At 38.5% G+C, this 23,639-nt stretch overlaps 1 protein-coding gene across 5 annotated transcripts in view; it reads left to right on the top strand.

The window, feature by feature from the left end:
• The window catches only part of svild (supervillin d), a 290,646-nt gene that overhangs the window by 149,498 nt on the left and 117,509 nt on the right, over positions 1-23,639 (top strand). For 3 of the 5 annotated variants that reach the window (XM_056253248.1, XM_056253194.1, XM_056253327.1), the window contains exons 6-8: positions 11,219-11,360; positions 14,631-15,109; positions 16,026-16,161. In XM_056253248.1, coding sequence (XP_056109223.1) covers positions 11,219-11,360; positions 14,631-15,109; positions 16,026-16,161 — 757 coding nt within the window. The remainder of the gene's footprint in view (positions 1-11,218; positions 11,361-14,630; positions 15,110-16,025; positions 16,162-23,639) is intronic. The other 2 variants (XM_056253397.1, XM_056253468.1) reach the window with 1 other exon arrangement.

The raw sequence follows: 23,639 nt of genomic DNA, 5'->3' as shown, positions 1-23,639 counted from the left end.
TGCAGCCGTGAGCATTTTAGTTTCATTTTAAAATTAGCGCCATTTCGGGGGACGTATTACTTTAATTTATTTAACAAAAACACAATGTTGTGTTTTATTGCGAGTGTACACAAATATAAGTAAACACTTTGACGTTTGAATGATGTCCTGTATGAAGAAAATGACGGAGTATGTTTCACTGTTCAATCGCGCTGAGCCACCCAGACCCCCACACACACACTGACACACACACACACACACACACACACAAACACACACACACACACACACAATAATAAAACATTCAACCTAACATATACAAATTACACTGCTATGTTGAAATAGTCAGTAGTACAATTTGTATCATTCACAGTAAGCACCGCTCCACTGTGATTTTTCCAAGCGCATTTTTGCACAAGTGAAGAGGATGATTTTTTCCGTCGATATTGGAACGTGAGTGAAGTACAAAGCCTGTAATAAAGAATAGTTTAGCATCCAAATACATCGCAAATGTTGCAACATTTAGATTCTAAAGAGAGATTTACGTGAGCCTAACACCACTTACTTTTACTTTTGTTTTAAATTATTTCGTTTTGGCTTTATTATAGTTATTTTTTTATTCGTGTTCTGTTCTGAATATCATTAAATTTAAAGGATTTGTTGTGGAATATTTTGAGTGTATAATCAAATAACACTAAACCGTCACTAGGTGTCGCCAGGCGACCGTCTTAATGAGCGGGTCATTGATTCATTCGTTCAAACGATTCGTTTGAACGACTGAGTCATTCATGAATGAGACAGATGTTTATGGATTGGTCATTGAATCTTTGAGTCAACCAATTTGTTCAAAATGCTGAATCATTCAGTAATGAGAAAACACGTTGCTGTGAGATGCAATGGTTCTGCTGTGATCTTTGTTTAACTATTTTCGCTGCTGAAACAGAAGAACAGTCAATATTGCATCTAAAATGTAAGTGACTTGACACGTGTGTGTGTGTGTGTGTGTGTGTGTGTGTGCGTGTGAGTGCGTGTGTGTGTGTGTGTGTGTGTGTGTGTGTGTGCAATCAATCCCAGGTAAGAGGCATGAATAATGAGAATTGGACTTCTAGGAGTGAGGTTAATATTCCGGAGACGGTTCCCTCGGATTGTGAAAAGGAGGCGGCGCGGGAGTGGCCAGGCATTGCGCTACTTCTATTTCAAAGTTTAAAACAATGCTAATATCATTTTTTTGAACGATCTCATTACAAATGTTTATTTTATATATCTATAAAATATTATAAAATATAATAACTATGTTTTGTCCTATTAACAAAAGACAGGCAATGTACTATTAACAAATGTTAATAGTTTTTTAAAAGTTAAAATGATACTTTATGCATTTGTTTTGTGTCAGATGATTAACAATATAAATTAAACAAAGCTTAAAACAAACAAAATAATAAAACGAAAACAAAGCTTGAACATTTTATTTAATTGAAAAGCCTTTTTGAAATAAAATGTGTTTTTTTCCCTCTGAAATAGCAAAAGCATCGCACACTTAGCTGTACCTGCTCTAAATAAATAATAGTATTTAAATAAAAATACAAAATCGAAATAAATAAATTATATAAAACAAAATCAAATCAAAGAAAATAAATCTTATTAAAGTTATGCAGGCACACATTTAACAATAATTTTCAAGTGACAAATAAAATCAATCAAAATTCCTTACACATGGAGTTAATCCTGACGATTCCTGAGGCGCCTTTCCTCATGACACTCGCTTTTTTTTTCGAAGATATATTTTCTTTGGTTTGATTTTGTTTTTGTAATAATTTATTTTATTTAGTTCGATTTTGTATTTTTATTGAATTACTATTTTTTATTTAGAGCAGGTACAGCTAGTGTGTGATGCTTTTGCTATTTCAGAGGAAAACAATAATTTTATTTAATTAATAATTTTTGTTTCAGTCCACCATATAATTATGTTGTGTTTGATCTATGGAAAAAAGTTAGTTGTGAAATGGTTGAATATTAACAAAAGTTAATAGTTTTTTACAAGTTAGAATAATACGATATATATATATATAAACAAGCCGGTGGCACCGCCACCCCGGTGCCTTTAGGGTTACTGTGCATGACGGGCAATATCGTAACTCCGCTTTGACCTTTGAGAAGATGTGTGCTATAGAGCTTGCATTGGTGTGGGCTCTGCAAAAGTGTGTGTGTGTGTGTGAGGCGTGATTGAACAATGTAGACATATATATATATATATATATAAAGGCACCGGGGTGGCGGTGCCACCGGCTTGTTTATATATATATATATATATATATATATATATATATATATATATATATATATATATATATATATATATATATATATATATATATATGAATATAGCTGCGAGCAGCGATGAAGGGCCAAAGCCGGCGGCACCGCCACTCCGGTGCCTTTAGGTAACTAAAGGCACCGGGGTTGCGGTGCCACCGGCTTGGGCCCGTAATCGCTGCTCGCAGCTATATTTATTATTATTATTATTATTCTAACGACTATTCGGGCACTTTTGGGGCTCTTAACGTGCACGAAAACTCTTGAAACTTTGCACACAGGTCAGAACCCGCGGCCATCAGGGGCGGGCTGAAGATGGTACCGGGGCGTGGCAGGGGGGCTCGACAGCGCCCCCTGGAACGGGGTGCGAAAACTTGGTCCATAAATCAAACACGCTTGCATGTAATAATATGAAACTCGGTAGACATATAGATCTCATCGGTTCATATATCCTTTGTACTTTTACTTTTTACCCCAGCCCAACAGGAAGTCGGCTATTATGGTTTGTTTGGAAGCGTATGCCCCTGGAATTCGATATACTCCTCCTAGAGAATTCAACCAATCGCAACGAAACTCGGTGTGCATGATGTCAAGACATTGAGGATGAAAAATTGCCAGGGTTTTTTTGATATCTCGAACAGTTTGGCCGTGGCGAGGAAACGAATTTATGGCGAATAATGGAAACAGGAAGTGTGTTATAACTTCTGCATACATTAACTGATCTTGATGAAACTTCAGCAGTGTGTTCGCTGTAAGAGGCCGATCACATGGATGTGACTATTGTGAGTCAAAGTTATAGCGCCACCAACTGGCAGCAGGAAGTGTGTCACTTTCAAAATGCTTTGAAATCACCCTCTTATTTTTACCCGATTTGCTTCAAACTTGATGTGTATAATGTAGACACTCGCCAGATGTAGACCTGTGAAAGGATTATTGATGTCTTAGATACCGTTGCCATGGCAACGCATCAAACTTTAATATTCTTTTTGGATGCTTTTGAGACTCTTAGTAGGGCTGCAACAAACGATTATTTTGATAATCGATTAATCTAACGATTATTAGAACGATTAATCGACTAATCATCGATTATTTCGCAGACTAATCAGTAAGTTTGGAACGATTATTTAGCTTTTCCAATTAGTTAAAACATTGAGTTATACATATTCTAACTATAATATAAAAGAAGGAAATCACTTCAGCTTTTGAAATAGTTGTTTTAATGAACTTTGAGCCAACTAAACAGGTCATTCTCTTTAAGTTTTCAGATTTAGGTCCAACTCAAATCACACACAAATGCTCTCTAAGCATTGTTTAATAGGCCCACTGCCTTTCTTAGAACTGAAACAGAAAAAGGGACATTTACTTCAGGACACCAAGAATAGTAAAATATTAATCTGCAAACAATTATTGTAAGTATAAAATTACAATCTTTTTTTACATGACAATTGAGCTGACAGAGACGTTCTCATTCACCTTTTAATTTACAGTATAAAAAAGTAACTGCCATGATATTCTTCCTATATCATAGGAAGGATATAACATCTCGTTTTGTAAGTATTCATGATTAATGAACAAAATACAGGCAAGTGATAAGACTATAATAATACCTAATGTTACAATAATAAAAACAGCCCTGACTCGTAAGCTCGATCAAGCTTTATTCTGTGCAATAGAATAAATAAGTCATCACATTACTGTAATTATATTACTATTGATAATATTATTACTATTATTAGTAGTATTGCATTCTCTAATAAAGAGATTTACCGCTGGTTAGTAAGCTCAGCTGGAGAACACTCTCCTCTCACCGGCTCCTCTTGTGCCGGGATGTTTCCTCTTGCACACATGCATGTTGTGCTCCCGTGAAAAGCAAGTTCCGCCTTGCATGTATTGCACACGACAGCGTTCTTGATTTTAAGTTTTGTGAAACTTTCCCAAACCTTGCTAGTTCGGATTCGTTTTCCCTGTCATAATTCGCGCTGTTTATTCTTCTACCGCAATAGCATTTGCAAGGGCTGCACTACACTAGCGCTACAGCGCCGTAGCGGTCAAATCGCGATATTGCAGGCCCTTACATTAGGTCACGTGAGATCAGACGACTACTCGACAACAAAGATATTTGTCGACAAATTTTTATTGTCGACGTTGTCGACAATGTCGACTAATCGTTGCAGCCCTAACTCTTAGCATGCCTGAAATTGCTTAAAATTGCATGAAACTCGACAGACAGATCACATTTATTAGCCAGTAGACATGTGCAAAGTTTCAGAAACGGGCGTTTTGCAGGGACTCAGTAGCGCCACCTTTTGACAAAAGTGGGGGGGTTAGTTTTATAGTTTTACCTACAATCATAAAACTCGGTACGCATATTGTTCAGATCAAGCCGGACAACTTTCTAATTAACTGTCATTAGCTCAGACCAAGAGAAAGTTGAATATGGTGGTTTGAATATGGTCATTTTCTCTCTCTCTCTCTGAGCCAATATGGCAAGCCGTTTTAACATTTAATCATTTTAACCTTCTAGTCTCTATTTTCATGCTTCTAGTACTTATTTTTTAGATACTAGTATCTATTCCATTACGTACTAGTACTTATTTATTAGCGACTAGTGCTTATTCTTTAGTACTAGTGCCTATTCTTTAGATACTAGTGCTTATTCTTTAGATATTCTTTTGAATGCGTATTAGTAGCTAATGAATAAGTACTGGTATCTATTTAATAGGTACTAGTATCTAATGACTTAGTACTAGTATTTATTTAATAAATACTAGTATCTATTAATAGGTACTAGTATCTAAAAGGTCATTTTCTCTCTCTCTCTCTGAGCCAATATGGCAAGCCGTTTTAGCATTTAATCATTTTAACCTACTAGTCTCTATTTTCATGCTACTAGTACTTATTTTTTAGATACTAGTATCTATTCCATTAAGTACTAGTACTTATTCATTAGCGACTAGTGCTTATTCTGTTTAGAATATTCAAAGTGCTTATTAGTTTAACCCTTTAAGGCCTTGTCTTTTTGGATATATATCTTTTTTTTATAAAAAAAAAAAGTGCATACAACCCATATATTTTAAATGTATTGTTTGCTTTAAATTAAATTTAGATTGTATGTTTGGTTTTCGAACCTAAATACATTTCAAATTAATGTGCTATATTTCAGATCAATATATTTGTTTTCCTTCATTTTAATCAACACTAACTTTATTCTCATCTGAATTATAAATAACTTATTTCTGTATAAAATAAAAAAATCCCGAATAATCCAGACCAACCAGAGCACACTATTTCTACAACATCATCAGTGCTGAAGCGGAACTACCAGAGCCGTTCGGCAGATAGTGAGCAGATATTTTGTGTCACGTTGTGCACAATAACCCTAAAGGCACCAGGGTGGCGGTGCCACCGGCTTTTTATATATATATATATATATATATATATATATATATATATATATATATATATATATATGCGAGCAGCGATGAAGGGCCAAAGCCGGCGGCACCGCCACCCCGGTGCCTTTAGGTAACTAAAGGCACCGGGGTTGCGGTGCCACCGGCTTGGGCCCGTAATCGCTGCTCGCAGCTATATTTATATATATATTTATTATTATTATTATTATTATTCTAACGACTATTCGGGCACTTTTGGGGCTCTTAACGTGCTCGAAAACTCTTGAAACTTTGCACACGGGTCAGAACCCGCGGCCATCAGGGCCGGGCTGAAGCTGGTACCCGGGCGTGGCAGGGGGGCTCGACAGCGCCCCCTGGAACGGGGTCCAAAAACTTGGTCCATAAATCAAACATGCTTGCATGTAATAATATGAAACTCGGTACACATATAGATCTCATCGGTTCATATATCCTTTGTACTTTTACTTTTTACCCCAGCCCAACAGGAAGTCGGCTATTATGGTTTGTTTGGAAGCATATGCCCCTGAATTCGATATACTCCTCCTAGAGAATTCAACCAATCGCAACGAAACTCGGTCAGCATGATGTCAAGACATTGAGGATGAAAAATAACCAGGGGATTTTTGATATCTCGAACGGTTTGGCCGTGGCGAGGAAACAAATTTATGGCGAATAATGGAAACAGGAAGTGTGTTATAACTTCTGCATACATTGACTGATCTTGATGAAACTTCAGCAGTGTGTTCGCTGTAAGAGGCCGATCACATGGATGTGACTATTGTGAGTCAAAGTTATAGCGCCACCAACTGGCAGCAGGAAGTGTGTCACTTTCAAAATGCTTTGAAATCACCCTCTTATTTTTACCCGATTTGCTTCAAACTGTATCTGTATAATGTAAACACACGGCAGATGTAGACCTATGAAAGGATTGTTTAATATCTAAGATAATGTTGCCATGGCAACGCATCAAACTTTAATATTCTTTTTTGATGCCTTTGAGACTCTTGGCATGCTTGAAATTGCATGTAACTCGACAGACACATCTCATTTATTAGCTAGTAGACATGTGCAAAGTTTCAGAAACGGGCGTGGTGAGGGGCTCAGTAGCGCCACCTTTAGTCAAAAATGGGGTATTAGTTTTACCTACAGTAACAAAAATCGGAATGTGTATTGTTCTCCTCGAGCCGGACAACTTTCTAATTGACAGTCATTAGCTACGAACAACACGAAGTCAGATATTTTGGTTTGAATGTGATTTTCAGAAGAATTTTCTCCCTCCCTCTCCCTCTGTCTCTGTGTGTGGGGGGTTTGGGGAATTTGACTATTATTTTAATGGTGTTCAAGGTTTCAGGGGCTTTTGGGGCCCTTAACGTGCTTGAAAACTCTTGAAACTTTGCACACAGGTCAGCGCCCACAGCCATCAGGCCCGGGCTGAAGCTGGTACCCGGGCGTGGCAGGGGGGCTCAACAGCGCCCCCTTGAACGGGGTCCCCAAAACTTGGTCCATAGATCAAACACGCTTACATGAATTAATATGAAACTCAGTACACATATAGATCTCATCGGGCCAAACAACTTTCCCTCGGTCAAGTTTTACGCCAGCCCAACAGGAAGTCGGCTATTATGGGTTGTTTGGAGAACGCTTGCTCTGGAATTTGAAGTACTTCTCCTAGAGATTGCATCCGTTTACCACCAAACTCGGTCAGCTTGAGGTCAACACATTGAAGATGCTAAATTGCGGACGGATTTTTGATATCTCGACCGGTTTGGCCGTGGCGAGGAAACGAATTTATGGCGAGAAAAGAGAAACACGAAGTGTTATAACTTCTGCATACATTAACTGATCTTGATGAAACTTCAGCAGTGTGTTCGTGGTAAGAGGCCAATCAGAAGGATGTAACTATTGTGAGTCAAAGTTATAGCGCCACCAACTGGCAGCAGGAAGTGTGTCACTTTCTAAATGCTTTTGACAAAAGTGGGGGGGTTAGTTTTATCTACAGTAACAAAACTCGATATGTATATTGTACTCTTCGAGCCGGACAACTTTCTAATTTACCGTAATTAGCTACGACCAACAGGAAGTCAGATATTTTGGTTTGAATATGGTGAGCCTCTCTCTGTCTCTCTCTGAGCCAATATGGCAAGCCGTTTTAACATTTAATCATTTTAACCTACTAGTCTCTATTTTCATGCTACTAGTACTTATTTTTTAGATACTAGTATCAAATACGCTTATTCATTAGCGACTAGTGCTTATTCTTTAGTACTAGTGCCTATTCTTTAGATACTAGTGCTTATTCTTTAGATATTCTTTTGAATACGTATTAGTAGCAAATAAGTACTGGTATCTATTTAATAGATACTAGTATCTAATGACTTAGTGCTAGTATTTATTGAATAAATACTAGTATCTATTAATAGGTACTAGTATCTAAAACGTAATTTATTCTTTCTCTCTCTCTCTGAGCCAATATGGCAAGCCGTTTTAACATTTAATCATTTTAACCTACTAGTCTCTATTTTCATGCTACTAGTACTTATTTTTTAGATACTAGTATCTATTCCATTAAGTACTAGTACTTATTCATTAGCAACTAGTGCTTATTCTGTTTAGAATATTCAAAGTGCTTATTCAATTTTTATGCTTATTTATATTTTCAGAGCAGAAAATCCGATTTTTCTACTTATTCAATATTGCATCTAAAATGTAAGTGACTTGACGTGTGTGTTTGTGTGTGTGTGTGTGTGTGTGTGTGTGTGTGAGAGAGAGAGAGATTGTGTCTGTTACAGTGACAAGAGTTTAACCCTTTAAGGCCTTGTCTTTTTGGATATATATTAAAAAAAATTGCGTACAACCCATATATTTTAAATGTATTGTTTGCTTTAAATTAAATTAAGATTGTATGTTTGGTAATTGAACCTAAATAAATTTTAAATTAATGTGCTATATTTCAGATCAATATATTTGTTTTCCTTCATTTTAATCAACACTAACTTTATTCTCATCTGAATTATAAAGAATTTATTTCTGTATAAAATAAAAAATCCCGAATAATCCAGACCAACCAGAGCGCACTGTTTCTACAACATCATCAGTGCTGAAGCGAAACTACCAGAGCCGTTCGGCAGATAGCGAGCAGATATTTTGTGTCACGTCGTGCACAATAACCCTAAAGGCACCAGGGTGGCGGTGCCGCCGGCTTTATATATATATATATATATATATATATATATATACACTCACCGGCCACTTTATTAGGTACACCTGTCCAACTGCTCGTTAACACTTAATTTCTAAGCAGCCAATCACATGGCGGCAACTCAGTGCATTTAGGCATGTAGACATGGTCAAGACAATCTCCTGCAGTTCAAACCGAGCATCAGTATGGGGAAGAAAGTTGATTTGAGTGACTTTGAACGTGGCATGATTGTTGGTGCCAGAAGGGCTGGTCTGAGTATTTCAGAAACTGCTAATCTACTGGGATTTTCACGCACAACCATCTCTAGGGTTTACAGAGAATGGTCCGAAAAAGAAAAAACATCCAGTGAGCGGCAGTTCTGTGGGCGGAAATGCCTTGTTGATGCCAGAGGTCAGAGGAGAATGGCCAGACTGGTTCGAGCTGATAGAAGGGCAACAGTGACTGAAATAACCACTCGTTACAACCGAGGTATGCAGCAAAGCATTTGTGAAGCCACAACACGCACAACCTTGAGGCGGATGGGCTACAACAGCAGAAGACTCCACCGGGTACCACTCATCTCCACTACAAATAGGAAAAAGAGGCTACAATTTGCAAGAGCTCACCAAAATTGAACAGTTGAAGACTGGAAAAATGTTGCCTGGTCTGATGAGTCTCGATTTCTGTTGAGACATTCAGATGTTAGAGTCAGAATTTGGCGTAAACAGAATGAGAACATGGAACCATCATGCCTTGTTACCACTGTGCAGGCTGGTGGTGGTGGTGTAATGGTGTGGGGGATGTTTTCCTGGCACACTTTAGGCCCCTTAGTGCCAATTGGGCATCGTTTAAATGCCACGGCCTACCTGAGCATTGTTTCTGACCATGTCCATCCCTTTATGGCCACCATGTACCCATCCTCTGATGGCTACTTCCACCATCTCACAAAGCTCTAATCATTTCAAATTGGTTTCTTGAACATGACAATGAGTTCACTGTACTAAAATGGCCTCCACAGTCACCAGATCTCAACCCAATAGAGCATCTTTGGGATGTGGTGGAACGGGAGATTCGCATCATGGATGTGCAGCCGACAAATCTGCGGCAACTGTGTGATGCCATCATGTCAATATGGACCAAACTCCCTGAGGAATGCTTCCAGCACCTTGTTGAATCTATGCCACGAAGAATTGAGGCAGTTCTGAAGGCAAAAGGGGGTCCAACCCGTTACTAGCATGGGGTACCTAATAAAGTGGCAGGTGAGTGTATATATAAATATATATATATATATATATATATATATATAAATATAGCTGCGAGCAGCGATGAAGGGCCAAAGCCAGCGGCACCATCACCCCGGTGCCTTTAGGTAACTAAAGGCACCGGGGTTGCGGTGCCACCGGCTTGGGCCCGTAATCGCTGCTCGCAGCTATATTTAGTATTAATATTGTTTTACTGTTGTTGTCTTCTGCAGGCATCACAAACCACACATACACATATTGCAATGCCCTGTAGAGTTGTAAGAGACCAATAAATTTATCTAAAGGAAAGAAGTTGCTGCGTCTTCTCTGACCGGAGGATTAGGCCAGTATACATACAGTCAGCATCATCACCGAAGCTGTTCCGTTACATTATATATTTTTAATTTTATATATATATATATATTTATTTATATATATATATATATATATATATATATATATATTTATATTTATATTTATATTTATTTTAATACATTTTAAAATGCATTTTATTCCTATGATGGCCATTCATTTCTTTATACAGTATATATATATGTATGTATGTATGTATGTGTGTGTGTGTGTGTGTGTGTGTGTAGAAATTGAAGTTTGATTTGCTGGTCAGATTTAAGGATAAACTAATATCACTGTTGTAAAACATGAGGTTGATTGCATGTGTGTGTGGTTTTAGGTGTGCGTGTTATCAATATTAGTTGTGTTTTCTTGTCAGCTAGTGTGAGCTAATAGTGTAGATTATATGTTCTGTTTGTGTATATGTTTGAGTTGAGTGTTGAATCTGTGGAATTTGGACCGAATGCTCTTTTGCTTTGTGTTCGGCGGCAGACATCTCTATGACTCACCCCTTAATATGTGTAAGCAGTCACAATGATTAACTTTATGGAAAGCAGCCTGATTCCTCATACATTATATGTCAGAGCATCTGTTTTCATTTATTTATTTGACACATAGCATCCGCTAATCTCCACTAATCACACATACTCAGCTTTTTGAATGAACACATAATAAAATGATATATACAATAATAAATTTGATTATGAAATGAGATCCCTACCAAATATATCTTCTCCCTGCAGCCATTCCTCCTCAGATGAGGGTGTGAAAAGTTCTGGAGAAAGAATACATTTCAGACAGGATGAGATCTCCCACTTTCAGCTTTTCACTGCAGGAGAACAGGATGCGAGAAACAAGGAAAATGAGAATGTGAGGGAAGAAATGGTAAGCAGTCATGAGAGTTGAAGTTGAAGAGAATTTCATAATGTATCTGATCCACAATGATTTATTTTTAGATAATCAGTAAAAAAAAAGTTTGGTTTGGTTTCAATTTGGTTTAGAAGAGCTTTGTTAATCAGCATTGTGTTAATGTTGTTTGCTATCACAGTAAAGCATCAGCAGATTCCTTAAAATTAGGGCTGCACTATTAATCACATTTTAAATCATCCGATCAGAGCTTTTCTATTAAGTGGATACATTTTCTGACCAATTTTTTACTTTATCTTCCCAACCTAGCAACCATGTGCATGTGTGAACTCTGCTCACATAAACCCACATAAACCCTGCATATGAGTTGATTTCTCTCTTGATTTGTTTGAGTAATTATTACAATTACAACAGCTATGTGCTTCTATGACCGCTCCTCATCTTCCTGTATTGTACACATGTGATCAGCTGTGGCTCTAGACATCAACCCTCCTGTTGTTCTCTCTCTCTCTCTCTCTCTCTCTCTCTCTCTCTCTCTCTCTCTCTCTCTCTCTCTCTCTCTCTCTCTCTCTCTCTCTCTCTCTCTCTCTCTCTCTCTCTCTCTCTCTCTCTCTCTCTCTCTCTCTCTCTCTCTCTCTCTCTCTCTCTCTCTCTCTCTCTCTCTGGGTCACTGTGTTTCTGTGTTCCTCCATGAGGGGTGTGTGGTTCTGCTGCTGTTAAACAGACCGCCAACCATGTTTTTCACTCCTTCACTCTCACTGTTTTTCTTTTGCCCCTCTTTATATAACTTTCTTTCTCCTTTTGGGAGAGAAAGAGAGTTTGGGTGCCTGTTTTGAGGAAGAATGGAAGGGTCAGCGCATGTTTTAGCCCAAAATGAGAGGCACAGACACAGTGTTGTGTTTCAATTTTCTTTTATTTGCTGGCAAGATCTTACATAAGCTGTGATTGTCTATCTCCATAGCCAAATATACGTTTTAAAACATAAGAAAAACATTCTTCACAAACTTTAGTGAACATTTTTGAGTTGGCGCAAACAAATTATTGCATCAAAGTTACAACTTAGTTGTATGAAAAAAATAATTATTTCATGAAAATTACTTGAACTTAACTCTAAGGGCCCTATTTTAACGATCTAAGCACATGGTCTAAAGCGCACGGCGCAAATACACTTAGGACGTGTCCGAATCCACTTTTGCTAGTTTAATGACGGGAAAAATGGTCGGCGTGCCCGGCGCATGGTATAAAAGGGTTGTCCCTATTCTCTTAATGAGTAATGGGTGTTTTGGGTGTAACGTGCAATAAACCAATCAGAGTCTCATCTCCCATTCCCTTTAAAAGCCAATTGCGCTCGCGCCATGGCGGATTGCTATTTACATGGCGGAATTTGCCAGCAGAAAGACATTCAGCTTCTCCAGAGAGGAAACGGATCTGCTCGTGCGCGAGTTTAAAGCGCTCGAGCAGACCATCTACAGGACAAGCTGGATTCCACCATATCTGTATGTACACAATAATTATTAGAATTTATTAGGATTAACCCCTTGAGATGTATCATCTCGTTTTCGAGGGGGTCCTTACAATGAAACACAATTACAGAAAAAACAAAATTACAATTAATACATCAAACAACAAGACACCACCAATATAAAATACACACATATATATATATACATACATACACATACATGTATACATATACACATACACATATATATACAAATACACATACACACATACATACACAACAATACACAAAACTACAACACCAGTTTCAATGATAGCATGTGCAATCTACTTTCAAATAAAATAATAAAGATTGTTTAAACAACCGAAATGAAGTAATGGATCTAATATGTATGGGTAAATTATTCCAATCTAATAGGGCTTTAAACATAAATGCTCTCTTACCAATTATTTTTTTAACACGAGGAACAAAAAAGTAAGTCTGGACAGAATGCCTAACATGATAGTTTGAGGAAAAGAGTACAAAATATTGTTGTAGATAACTAGGATAATCAAAATAAATACATTTAAATATAAATTGGAGCCAGTGCGTCTGCCTTCTCACATTCAAAGGTGGCCACTGAAGTGCATCATACATTGTACAGTGGTGAGTGGAAAAAGAACATCCTAGAACAAATCTACAAATTCTATTATATGCCGAATTAAGTAAGACAAGATCAGATTTTAATGCCGTCTGATAAACCACATCACAGTAATCAAACAATGGAAATATTAATTGAGCAACTAGTTTCTTACGAACACTATAAGTAAAGCAATTTCGAGATCGATGCAAGATACTCATTCCAACGTTGACTTTTCGTAAGACATGATTAATGTGAAGTTTAAAGGAAAGTTTAGAGTCGAGCCATACACCAAGGTATTTAATAGTATCAACTCTATGCAGAAGAGTACCGTCTTTACATAATATAGCACAAGAACAGGTTTTGGAATTAAGTTTATGTCTAGAACCAAAGATCATAGTATATGACTTGGTTTTATTAAGCACTAATTTGTTAGCCAAAAGCCACTCTTGTAAACTATTAAAATCCGATTGAAGAGATAATTGAATTTGTATAGGGTCAAAATTAGAAGTATATATGACAGTATCGTCCGCATAAAGTTGAACCTGACAATTTTTAAGAAGTAATGGTAGATTATTTACATAAATAGAAAAGAGAAGTGGTCCTAAAACTGAACCTTGAGGCACACCACGTTGTTGAAAATAATAATCTTTTACATTTGTAATCCTTTTATTTTTAATATTTGTCATGTTTGTGTGCTGCTGCACTGCGTAAATAAGCAGAGTGTACGCGCGTTGTGCACCCGCCTATAGGCGCATATTACTAATGCGCCCTTTAAAATAACAAAAAAAATATTATATATATTTCAGTTGCCTCAAAATAGTAACACGCCAACAATGCGCCTGAACACACCTCGGTTTCAGACCAGCACGCCCATGGGCGCACAAATGGGTGGAAGTGCATTTGCTATTTAAACAACGTGGCGCAGGATGTGAAAATAACTGCGTCGGGCTGAAACTTGCAAAAAACACTCGCGTTTCGCCTGGTGCCGCATTTTGCTGGGTGTATGATAGGGCCCTAATGCTGTTTAATAGGAAACATTTCTATTTTAACGCTCATACTCACTAGCCATGAGACAAAAAAAAATCATCAGTCTTTAAGAAACAAAAAGCATCTACAACAAAACACCTACCAAAATTTGCACCAAAGGGGTTCAAATATGATCCCCTCTTTTTTTTCCTTTTTTTTTTTACATTGTGTCTTCTAGGCTAAACAGAATGAGCCGAAAGTGAGAGATAGGCAGTGTTCTGTGGGCACAGAAGAACTGATTGTTTCTTCTGGAGCTCTTAAGGTGGATGAAGAGCCAAAAGCTGCCATGCCAGTCCTACAGAGACAGGACTCAGGCCAGCACAACATAAAAGGCATCCTGAAGAAGAGCCGCTCAACCAGTCTGGACTCCGAACACGCCGAGCTGGAGTGTATCACAACTCCTGCCATCAAAACCTGCAAGGAGCTGACTGTTCTTGATGGAAAGAAGGCCAAGGATGAAGAGGTTGAGGATGACAAGGAGGAAGAGGAGGACGGAGACGAGAGGATGCTGCAGAGAGAGGAAAGCAGCTCGAGTGAGACTTCTCGCACTCCTTCCCCAGATTCTGTGGACAAAACCCAGTCTTTCTCCCAATCTGAAGAAGAGGAGGAGCTAGACAGCAGCCTCGACGGGAGCATGAGCTCCTCCCTCAAAGAGAGGTATAATGTGAAAGGTAGTTTAAATGCTTAAAACCATTCATGTAACTCAAACAGTAGAGCATGGCTCTTGCAACGCAAAGGTCATAGGTTCGATTCTCAGGGAATGCATGAACTGTTAATATGTATGCAACGGAAGTTGCTTTGGATAAAAGAATCTGCCAGATGCATTAAAGGACAAGTTCTGTATTTTACACTTAAAGCCCTGTTTTAAGATCGTTTCTGATGAAATAGAACGGTTAAGATTGAAATTTGGACACATGCTGCTGGCCCGAGAATTTTCGGTTTCTGTGGTTGCACCCCCCCACCTCCACAATGGTTGCATAGGTGCACTGGAACAATCCTTCATAAAACGCATTAAACTTTAGTTTACAAAGACGTGAAACTCACCGAGTGGTCTGGGGTGTTCACTGATATGCTCACACAAAAATCGCTGCAAAAGATGCTTTCCAACAGGTTTTATCGTAGTTTTTGTCCAACTCCATTGACTTGACTTGGACAAAAACTAAGATAAAACCTTTTATTTTTATTTTTTTTATTAATTTTATTTTCCTTCATTTTCATGTTTGTTTGAATAGTTTAAAGTGCTATGCATAAAAAAAGTATATTGTTACGAAGATTTTACTGGTGGAAAAGTATGAATATCGATTAAAAATATCTGTTAAATAGATTTTTAGACTATCTCTACAGGGCTTGAACCTACATCTCATTTATGTGCACCAAGGAACGACATGCACTTCTAACTTCAGTTTTTACCTTTTACCCAGCTTTGAATGAAAAGTCCAAATGAAAGTCCCACGGAAGTCTATTGATGGGATGTTTGTTATACTGCTGACACAGTCTAAACACAGAAGCTGCTTAAGTGGAAAGTTCACTTTCTATGTCTGTTTCTATAATAAGTTCCCTCTACATTTGGCAGGCTGGCAGAGTTTAAGAGCGGTGAAGACGATTGCCGGGGCAAGCTTAAGAAGAATAAGCAAACCGATGTGGTCCAGGCTTCCCTGGCTGACCGTTACTCCCAGCTGCAGGAGAGTGAAAATGCCTGGAAGAAGAAGGTACCCACACACTCTTTAAAACAGCAGCCACTTTTTCCTGTCAGTAGCAGAGAGAAATGGGCTGAATTAACCTAAAACTCTTATAAAACTTTTCACAGTACACAACACTTTTGTTGTTGTGTGCAGTTTGGGGATCATGAAGTGTCCGTGTTGGTTGGCTACAGGGTGGAGACAGCATAAAACAATAGACTGCAGATGAAGGTCTCCTAATGTGAGGAGCTGTTTGTGGGATGGTGAATCCACTGGGAGGGGTGGGGCAGGAAGAGGTTGTTTCCAGTGCTGAGTCAGCAAGTTCCTCAGCTTGGCTGTCCTGCTGAGAAGGGGTGTGAGCATAGGAGGAGGATTTCCACTCAGTTTTACCAATTTCTGAAATTTTATATGCATCAGTCTCTCTAGTTACATGCATTCTCAGAACAAACATTTAAACCCACACATTAATATGGAGAAGTGTTTCTCCCCTATTGCTTTAAAAGGTATTGTTCATACAAAAATAATTTACTTGGATAAATTGAATATAATGGCAATAACAATTGCTATTTGCTTTTAGTTTTGGAGAAAAACTGATATTTAAGAATTTTTTATGATAAAATTGTGCCAGCTTCCATTGATCACCTGTGCACACACAGGCCCTATCCCAAGTGGCACACATCATAGACTACTTTTATTTAGATTTTTGTATGTGTATTTTTTTTTTTCTTTCTTGGAAGTGTTGTATTGGGAGAGCTGCATAAATATTCTTCTTTTGTACAAGTTTCTCCTTTTGTGTTCCACTGAAAACAAAACCACATATAGGTTTGGAACAACATGAGTGGTAAATGGTGAAAAAATAAACATTTGGGGGTGAACTATTCCTTTCAATTCCTAGTAACTTAGTAAGATTATCTTAACACATTTAATACCGATCAGTCTATGTTACTGCTCACAAGAAGACAGTAGCTGTAAGTAGAAGAAAAAACGAAATAAGACTTAAGCCGGGCTGTTGCCCTGTTGATGGCGATAATGCTGGTTTTGAAAAAGAAATAAACTGCTGCAGAAAAAGTTAGGTGGATGTAAAATGTAATGTTGTAATTGCATTATTCATTTCAAATGTATTTGAGTAAAGAAGAGTACTTGTTCAAATTGTAGTCAAATTGAATATAGATTATTAGATTATTATAAGATATTAGCAACTTTTACACTCTACGTCTCTAAGTACAAAGTAGCCAAAAAGATACTGAAGTAGAGTAACTAACTATATTTACTCAAATTCTTTACGCTACTGGACATTTATTTATTATGATTGATTTTATTTGCCATGTAGCCTACAACACAGAGCAATGCACACTCTGTTTAGATCCGGTTCGTGTTGAAGAGCCGCAAGACAAGTAATTTATTCACATAATGTTCTCTCTCTTAAAATGTAAACGAGTGTAAATGTCAACATCATATATGTCTGAAGTATTGAAGTCTGTCAGGTAGCTAAAACATGAGATTATTGCAAATCAAACAAGCTGCTGTTTTATTCCAATCATTACTCCTGGTCGAAGGCTTCTGTAAATATTTAGTTTATCCATATGTTTCAACTAAGTTGAATGGTACAACGCAAAAAAATATTTAGTAATGCGTAAGTTGTAACTTAGTGCCACTTTACATAACAACTAGGCTAAGTTGTAACTAATGCGCAGCTGGTACAACCGGCCCCAGGAGTTTTAGGCCAATTTATCCCCAATTTACCCCTACCGACAATCTGAGAAAAAATCTTGTTCAGGACCTTGGTCGGTTCCGATGTTCAGCACAGATTATCTGGTAATGAGGCGTTTTCAGATTTAGTTTTAAACCTCCCAATCTGCTTTAGGACACATCGGGCTGCCCCAGTGATATAAAACATGTTTGATATTTAGAATTTTAAATCAGGATGGTTATGACTATGATTACGTCAGTACTTTCACAATAGCCAATAAGAGGTGAATGAGAGAAACATTTGAAACGGCAACAACATGACATTCCCTACCTGGCAACAACACAATGTCTTAGAAAACATACTACAATCGTACTATGGGCAAAGAGAAGAGTTGGGGAAAAATCACCTCGGTTTTGAACATACCGGCTGACCGGGCTAAGTGTAGAAAGCTGCTAGAGCTAACATGCTAAGGGTGTTGCCAAGCAACGGTAAACATTTTAGCCCTTAAAGGTGCTCTAAGCGATGTCGGACGGGTGATGTCACTTCTTGTTGACGTTCGAAGTCAAACAAAACGGAGGCTAGCTAGAACCTCCCTCCTCATCCCGTCCCCTCCCCCTGTAGTTTTAATGATAGGGGAGAGCCGGGACGGTTGAAACACTTTTCAGATAAACGTCGTTTTCTAAGATAAGGTTACAGATAGATTTTTTTTGTTTTTGTAATCAACAACTCACATATGTGTTCTCTTAGTATCATGTGTTATTCTGTACAAATATAGAATGATTTAAGTAAAAATTTACTTTGAACGGGAGTTGTGCTTTGTTTCAATTGTCCCGCCTGAGCGGGACGGTTGCAACACAGGGGTGGGACGGATGAAACATTACAGTTTAAACGGCAACTATTCATCTAATGCTTGTTTTTATGAACAATACCTAACAAGTTAATTATGTACATAATTGTTACAAACATGTTTTGTAATTTATTTTAATTTAAAGGTTCACATTAACCATTTTGTTCTGTCGCCCAATAAACAATAGGCGATAAGCCGTGCGCATTTTGTGTGCTCTTTCCACTATGCTATTTTGACGAATCCGTTTACAATTCATATTCTTACATTTCTTCCTTAAATCATATTGAGTGTTTGCTAGTTGAATAGCCTGTTATTATGAAGAAAACAAGGTCAACCGTGGTTTTCCTATGACCAGATGTATCTGGCAGGATGCGCTGTCGGGACGATTGAAACACTTGTTTCAACCATCCCGACAGCGCCTCCTGCCAGTTAAACCCGTTTTACACTTAAACTAAAAAACTCAGATATTACACACTTAAGGATGTGTTGCAGTACTAATACACCTTCCATATTATTATTACAATGGCACATGAAAACATAAATACAACTTGTCAGTCAAAAAAAAGTACTGCACGAAAGAATTCACTAACCGCACTCAAAAACAGCTTTCCGGCTCTAACTTTAAAACGACATGACGTAAAGAAGAAATGTTTTCGCGGGTCTGATAGGCATTGCGTGCTGTAAGTGCTGACAAAATTTGACGTAAATGACGTGAGTTGTTTTCAAGGAAATATCTCTGTTTCATCCGTCCCGCGTTTCAATCGTCCCGGCTCTCCCCTACTTCATTCAAGGTGTAATGTTGCCAATTTAGATAAATGCTTTCATATAATGCAGAACAGAATGCAGAAAAAACACGATAAAACGTTTTGCCACCTGAGGTTATAACTTTAGCTCCCAAACAAGGGTGCAATAATAGCAAGATAACGTTAGCTTCACGTTTCCCAGTGAGCATAAACAACGGCCCCGTCATAGACAAATTTAGTCAGTTGTCAATAGGCTATGAATGAACATTCAAATTCATAACAAACAGTTGGTGAAAACAATCATTCACACAAACTGTCGCCCTACTGTGAGTTTGCTTGATCATTTACAATAGAGATCGATAGCTAGCTGCTAGAAACATATGTTGTATTCACCAAAGTTAGCGCTGACTGCATAGTTCTAGCTAATTATATCCTTGTGTTTGTTAGGCGAACATGAAAGTCCATTTAGAAAAACCAAACTGGATTTACCCACCTGTCCAGCAAAAACAGAGCTACCTGAATGTTGGATTGGAAGCCCTTCTGCTGGCGGAGATCTCGCTACCTTTCAAAGGCTTTTCCAAAGTAAATCCGGGACTTTGCGCGTTCCTTCTCCTTTTCCCTTGTAACGACTGAGACAAATCAGACACAATTATTTGGTATATGTACCAAACAATCTTTAAAACTCACTCTGGGATCTGTGGTCCCATCCCCCAGTGAGGGCAAGAAGGTCTTAGTTAGATAAGATAAGTTGGTTTTATTGTGGTTAAAAATGTGGTCACGTTCAAGACAGAGACGATGGGGAAGACAGAAACAGCCTTTAATACAGACTTTGCTGCATTAATTATAGACGAACTGATCTATAAATGAACATGAAGAACATTTTGCGAATGATTTACTGTCTTTTGTAATGTCTTTTAATACTATTATCTCTTTGACACTATGGGCCCTATCTTGCACCCGGCGCAAATGACTTTGTACACTGACGCATGTATCATTCCTATTTTGCACCCGCGCAAAGCGGGCTTTTCCCTCCACAGACGCACGTCGGTAAACTAGGAAATGAACTTGCGCTTCCTGGGCGGGTCGGCGCAAAAAGGAGGCGTGTTTCGGCGCAAACATTCCCTAGTGCTATTTTGCAGTTCCAGAAAACAATTCCGCCACTGACCAGAAAAAACCTAGTCTGAAGTCAGTGGCGCGTTGCGCGTTGTTCATAATGCTATTTTAAGCGTGCATGGCCGTAATGTAGCGGGTGCACAACGCGCATACACTTTGATTCTCTCATCAACACAGATGCAGCCGTTTTTATTTTTGCAAATCATACATTATAACAAGGAAAAATATTAACACATGAGGGAAATCATTGTGGTGTCCATGAAGATGTAAAAAAATGTAGGCTTAAATCTAGCTTACACATTTGCCCAAATTTTTCAGGCTAATTGTAGTAATGACGGATCAGACCTGCCCAATAGTGGCAAGACACATATGTATATAAGGACATTTGACAAATTAGTTTGTCCGTCAAGAACCAGGAAAAAAAAAACTCCCATCACCATACAACGTCACTTCTGTCTTTCACTGCCCTGACAAGAACGTCGGTCTCCTCGGCTGTGAACCGCTCTTGGCGCGCCTGGTAAATCCGCCGTTATAATAATAGCAATCCGCCATGCAACATGCGCACCTGCACTTAAAGGGTATGTTGGATGACGCTCTGATTGGTTTATTTCCCGTTACGCCCAAACCACACCTATGAATAATGAAGCTATTTCAGACCAATCCCTTTTAAACTTGCGTCGGGCGCAAGAGTCATTTATCCCGCCGGTAAAATAGCAACAGCGCCCAAGACCCGCCCACAAAGTTACTTGCGCTTCGCGCTTGATACTTGCATTTCAGATAGGGCTGCACGATTTGGGCCAAAATGATAATCACGATTACTTTGATCAATATTGGGATCACGATTAATTATCACGATTATTTGTTGATTTTAACCAAAACAAATTTTGTCACATAGGCTAATTATAACTGCTTTCACGTCCATATTGTGCTACATTCCTGCTAATGTACAACTATGTGCATCAAAATAAAATAGGTCCTCTTATTCACTAGAATTCAGTGCATCTCCTTAAAGAATAAATAAAACAATAAAGAAAATGTAGCAAAACTTCAACAGGGCACTATTTTACATTGTGTAAATATATTTTAGGAAGCAAAATGTAAACTTGCATTGTACCTGCATAATGGATGTGAATAAAACGTGCAAAATATACAATCAATAAAAAAACAAATATTCCATAACAGAATGTAACCAAATGAGAACATTTCAAGGCAGAACTACACTATGGAAGTTCGATTAATGGATGAAATTCAAAGTCATTGTTATTTGACGCTTAAGAAATGTAAAATGTTGTGGTACAGTGTCAGTGATTAGTTGTGAAGTCTTACTGCATAACTTGAATCTATTTAATCCTCCATATGAAAGTTTATGTGCTCGACTTATTTCTATTTATTAAACAATAGTTCAAAACAAGACGTTTGTAGTAGGCTATGATTATTGGAGTCCATTAATCGAACTTCCACATGCCTCTTATATAGATGCCTCTTATATATGCCAATTATATATTACTATGTAGTATGTACCAATTTACTAATGCTCACACGACGGTCTCTCACGCGCACTGTCACTCGGTCGACGGTCTCTCTTGAGCGCAGACACACTCGGTATCTCTTGCGCACTTTCGAGCGCGCACTTGGACACTCGCTCGCGCGCAGACACTCGGTCTCTCTCGCGCACTCTCTCAGATAGTGGTTTACAGAGCGCTAGATTGGCTTTGCAAAAAAAAAAAAAAAAAAAACTTTGATACGGAGCGAGCGTTCTGTGAACGGAATGAGGCATTTTAAATATCGCTCGATCGCGCGAATTTGATCGTGGGAAGCCAAAATCGTGATCGTGATTTAAAATTCGATTAATCGTGCAGCCCTTCAGATCGTTAAAAATAGGGCCCTATGTATTTTATTATAGAACCAACGGTCAATGTAACCTCACTTATACCACGTTTGGTCTCTATAAATTGGTACTTTGAAGATCGAAATGATTGTGTACATGATATGACGATAGCTGCGCCTGCGCAACAGATTAGTATTACAAGAATCTTCCCTAGTTTCTTCATCAGAAACCAATCCAGCTGCACATGCAAACAGGGTCCGAAATTAACTTTTTGGCTCACCTGCCACGGGGACTGGTAGATGAAAAAATCCACCAGCCAAGCATATTTTTGCTCGTTCTTCAGTTCCCTGTCACACGCGCAGCAGTTCAATTCCCATCCCTACTGGCAAACACAACAAATCCGAGCCCTCATGCCAAATATTTTATAACATTACAAAATTCAATTGTAATAAACATTTTATTTATGACATTACTATTTTGGTATGAACATTTACCCGCCAGTGTGGCGGATAGCCTTTTGAGATTTACTCGCCAAACGGAAAATCTACCCGCATTTGGCGCTTGGCGGGTGTTAATTTCGGACCCTGCATGCAAATGAGCACGCTTAGAACAAAGACTCATAAATTAACCACAGAGTAATTTTCCCGCTCGGAAATTCCACCCTTCTCATTGGTCAAGCAAACCCGGAGAGGTGGGGCCTTTCTCAGGCTTTATTAGAGACAAATTCACAGTGATCTCTCTCTTGTTCTCTTGTCCTTCTCGGTACGTTTGGGTTGCTGTCCTGAGTGGCCGCACCAGGCCCCAGGGCTAGCAGGCCTTGACTCACAACCAGCCATGTGCTCATTCAGGAGAGAGAGGACTCTCTCAACCACAACAGAATTTAGAACAACATCAGGAGTTTGGCACAACTTCTCATTCAATGCAGAAGAAATCCATTGCAACTCCACCATCAACTCTTCCGACTTCTTCCCTTCTCCTGGGTGCTCTGTGTGGCCTCTCCAGCCCAGGGCAGGCAAGCAGGCCTCGACTCACAACCAGCCATGTGCTCATGGAGAGAGAGAACTTTCAACCAGAACAGAGTCGAACTTACCATGCAAGTTCATCATATCTTCTTCATCCAATGGAGAAGAAAACGATGGCAACTTCAACATGTGACACTCACGGAACCAGTAACAACTTTAATTTTCAACAACTTCAAGAACTGCGTACCCGGCACTAAAAAATGCAAGTATCAATTCAATGAAGTGCTCTGAAAATAAGCTGATGGTTCTTTTCATAGTTAAATGG

The sequence above is a fragment of the Rhinichthys klamathensis genome, unplaced genomic scaffold (assembly GCF_029890125.1).
Source record: "Rhinichthys klamathensis goyatoka isolate OS25496 unplaced genomic scaffold, OSU_Roscu_1.1 h1tg000001l_1, whole genome shotgun sequence".
Classification (NCBI taxonomy): Eukaryota; Metazoa; Chordata; class Actinopteri; order Cypriniformes; family Leuciscidae; genus Rhinichthys; species Rhinichthys klamathensis.
Note: the sequence above shows the minus strand (reverse complement) of the source record. Positions and strands in the feature narration are given on the sequence as shown.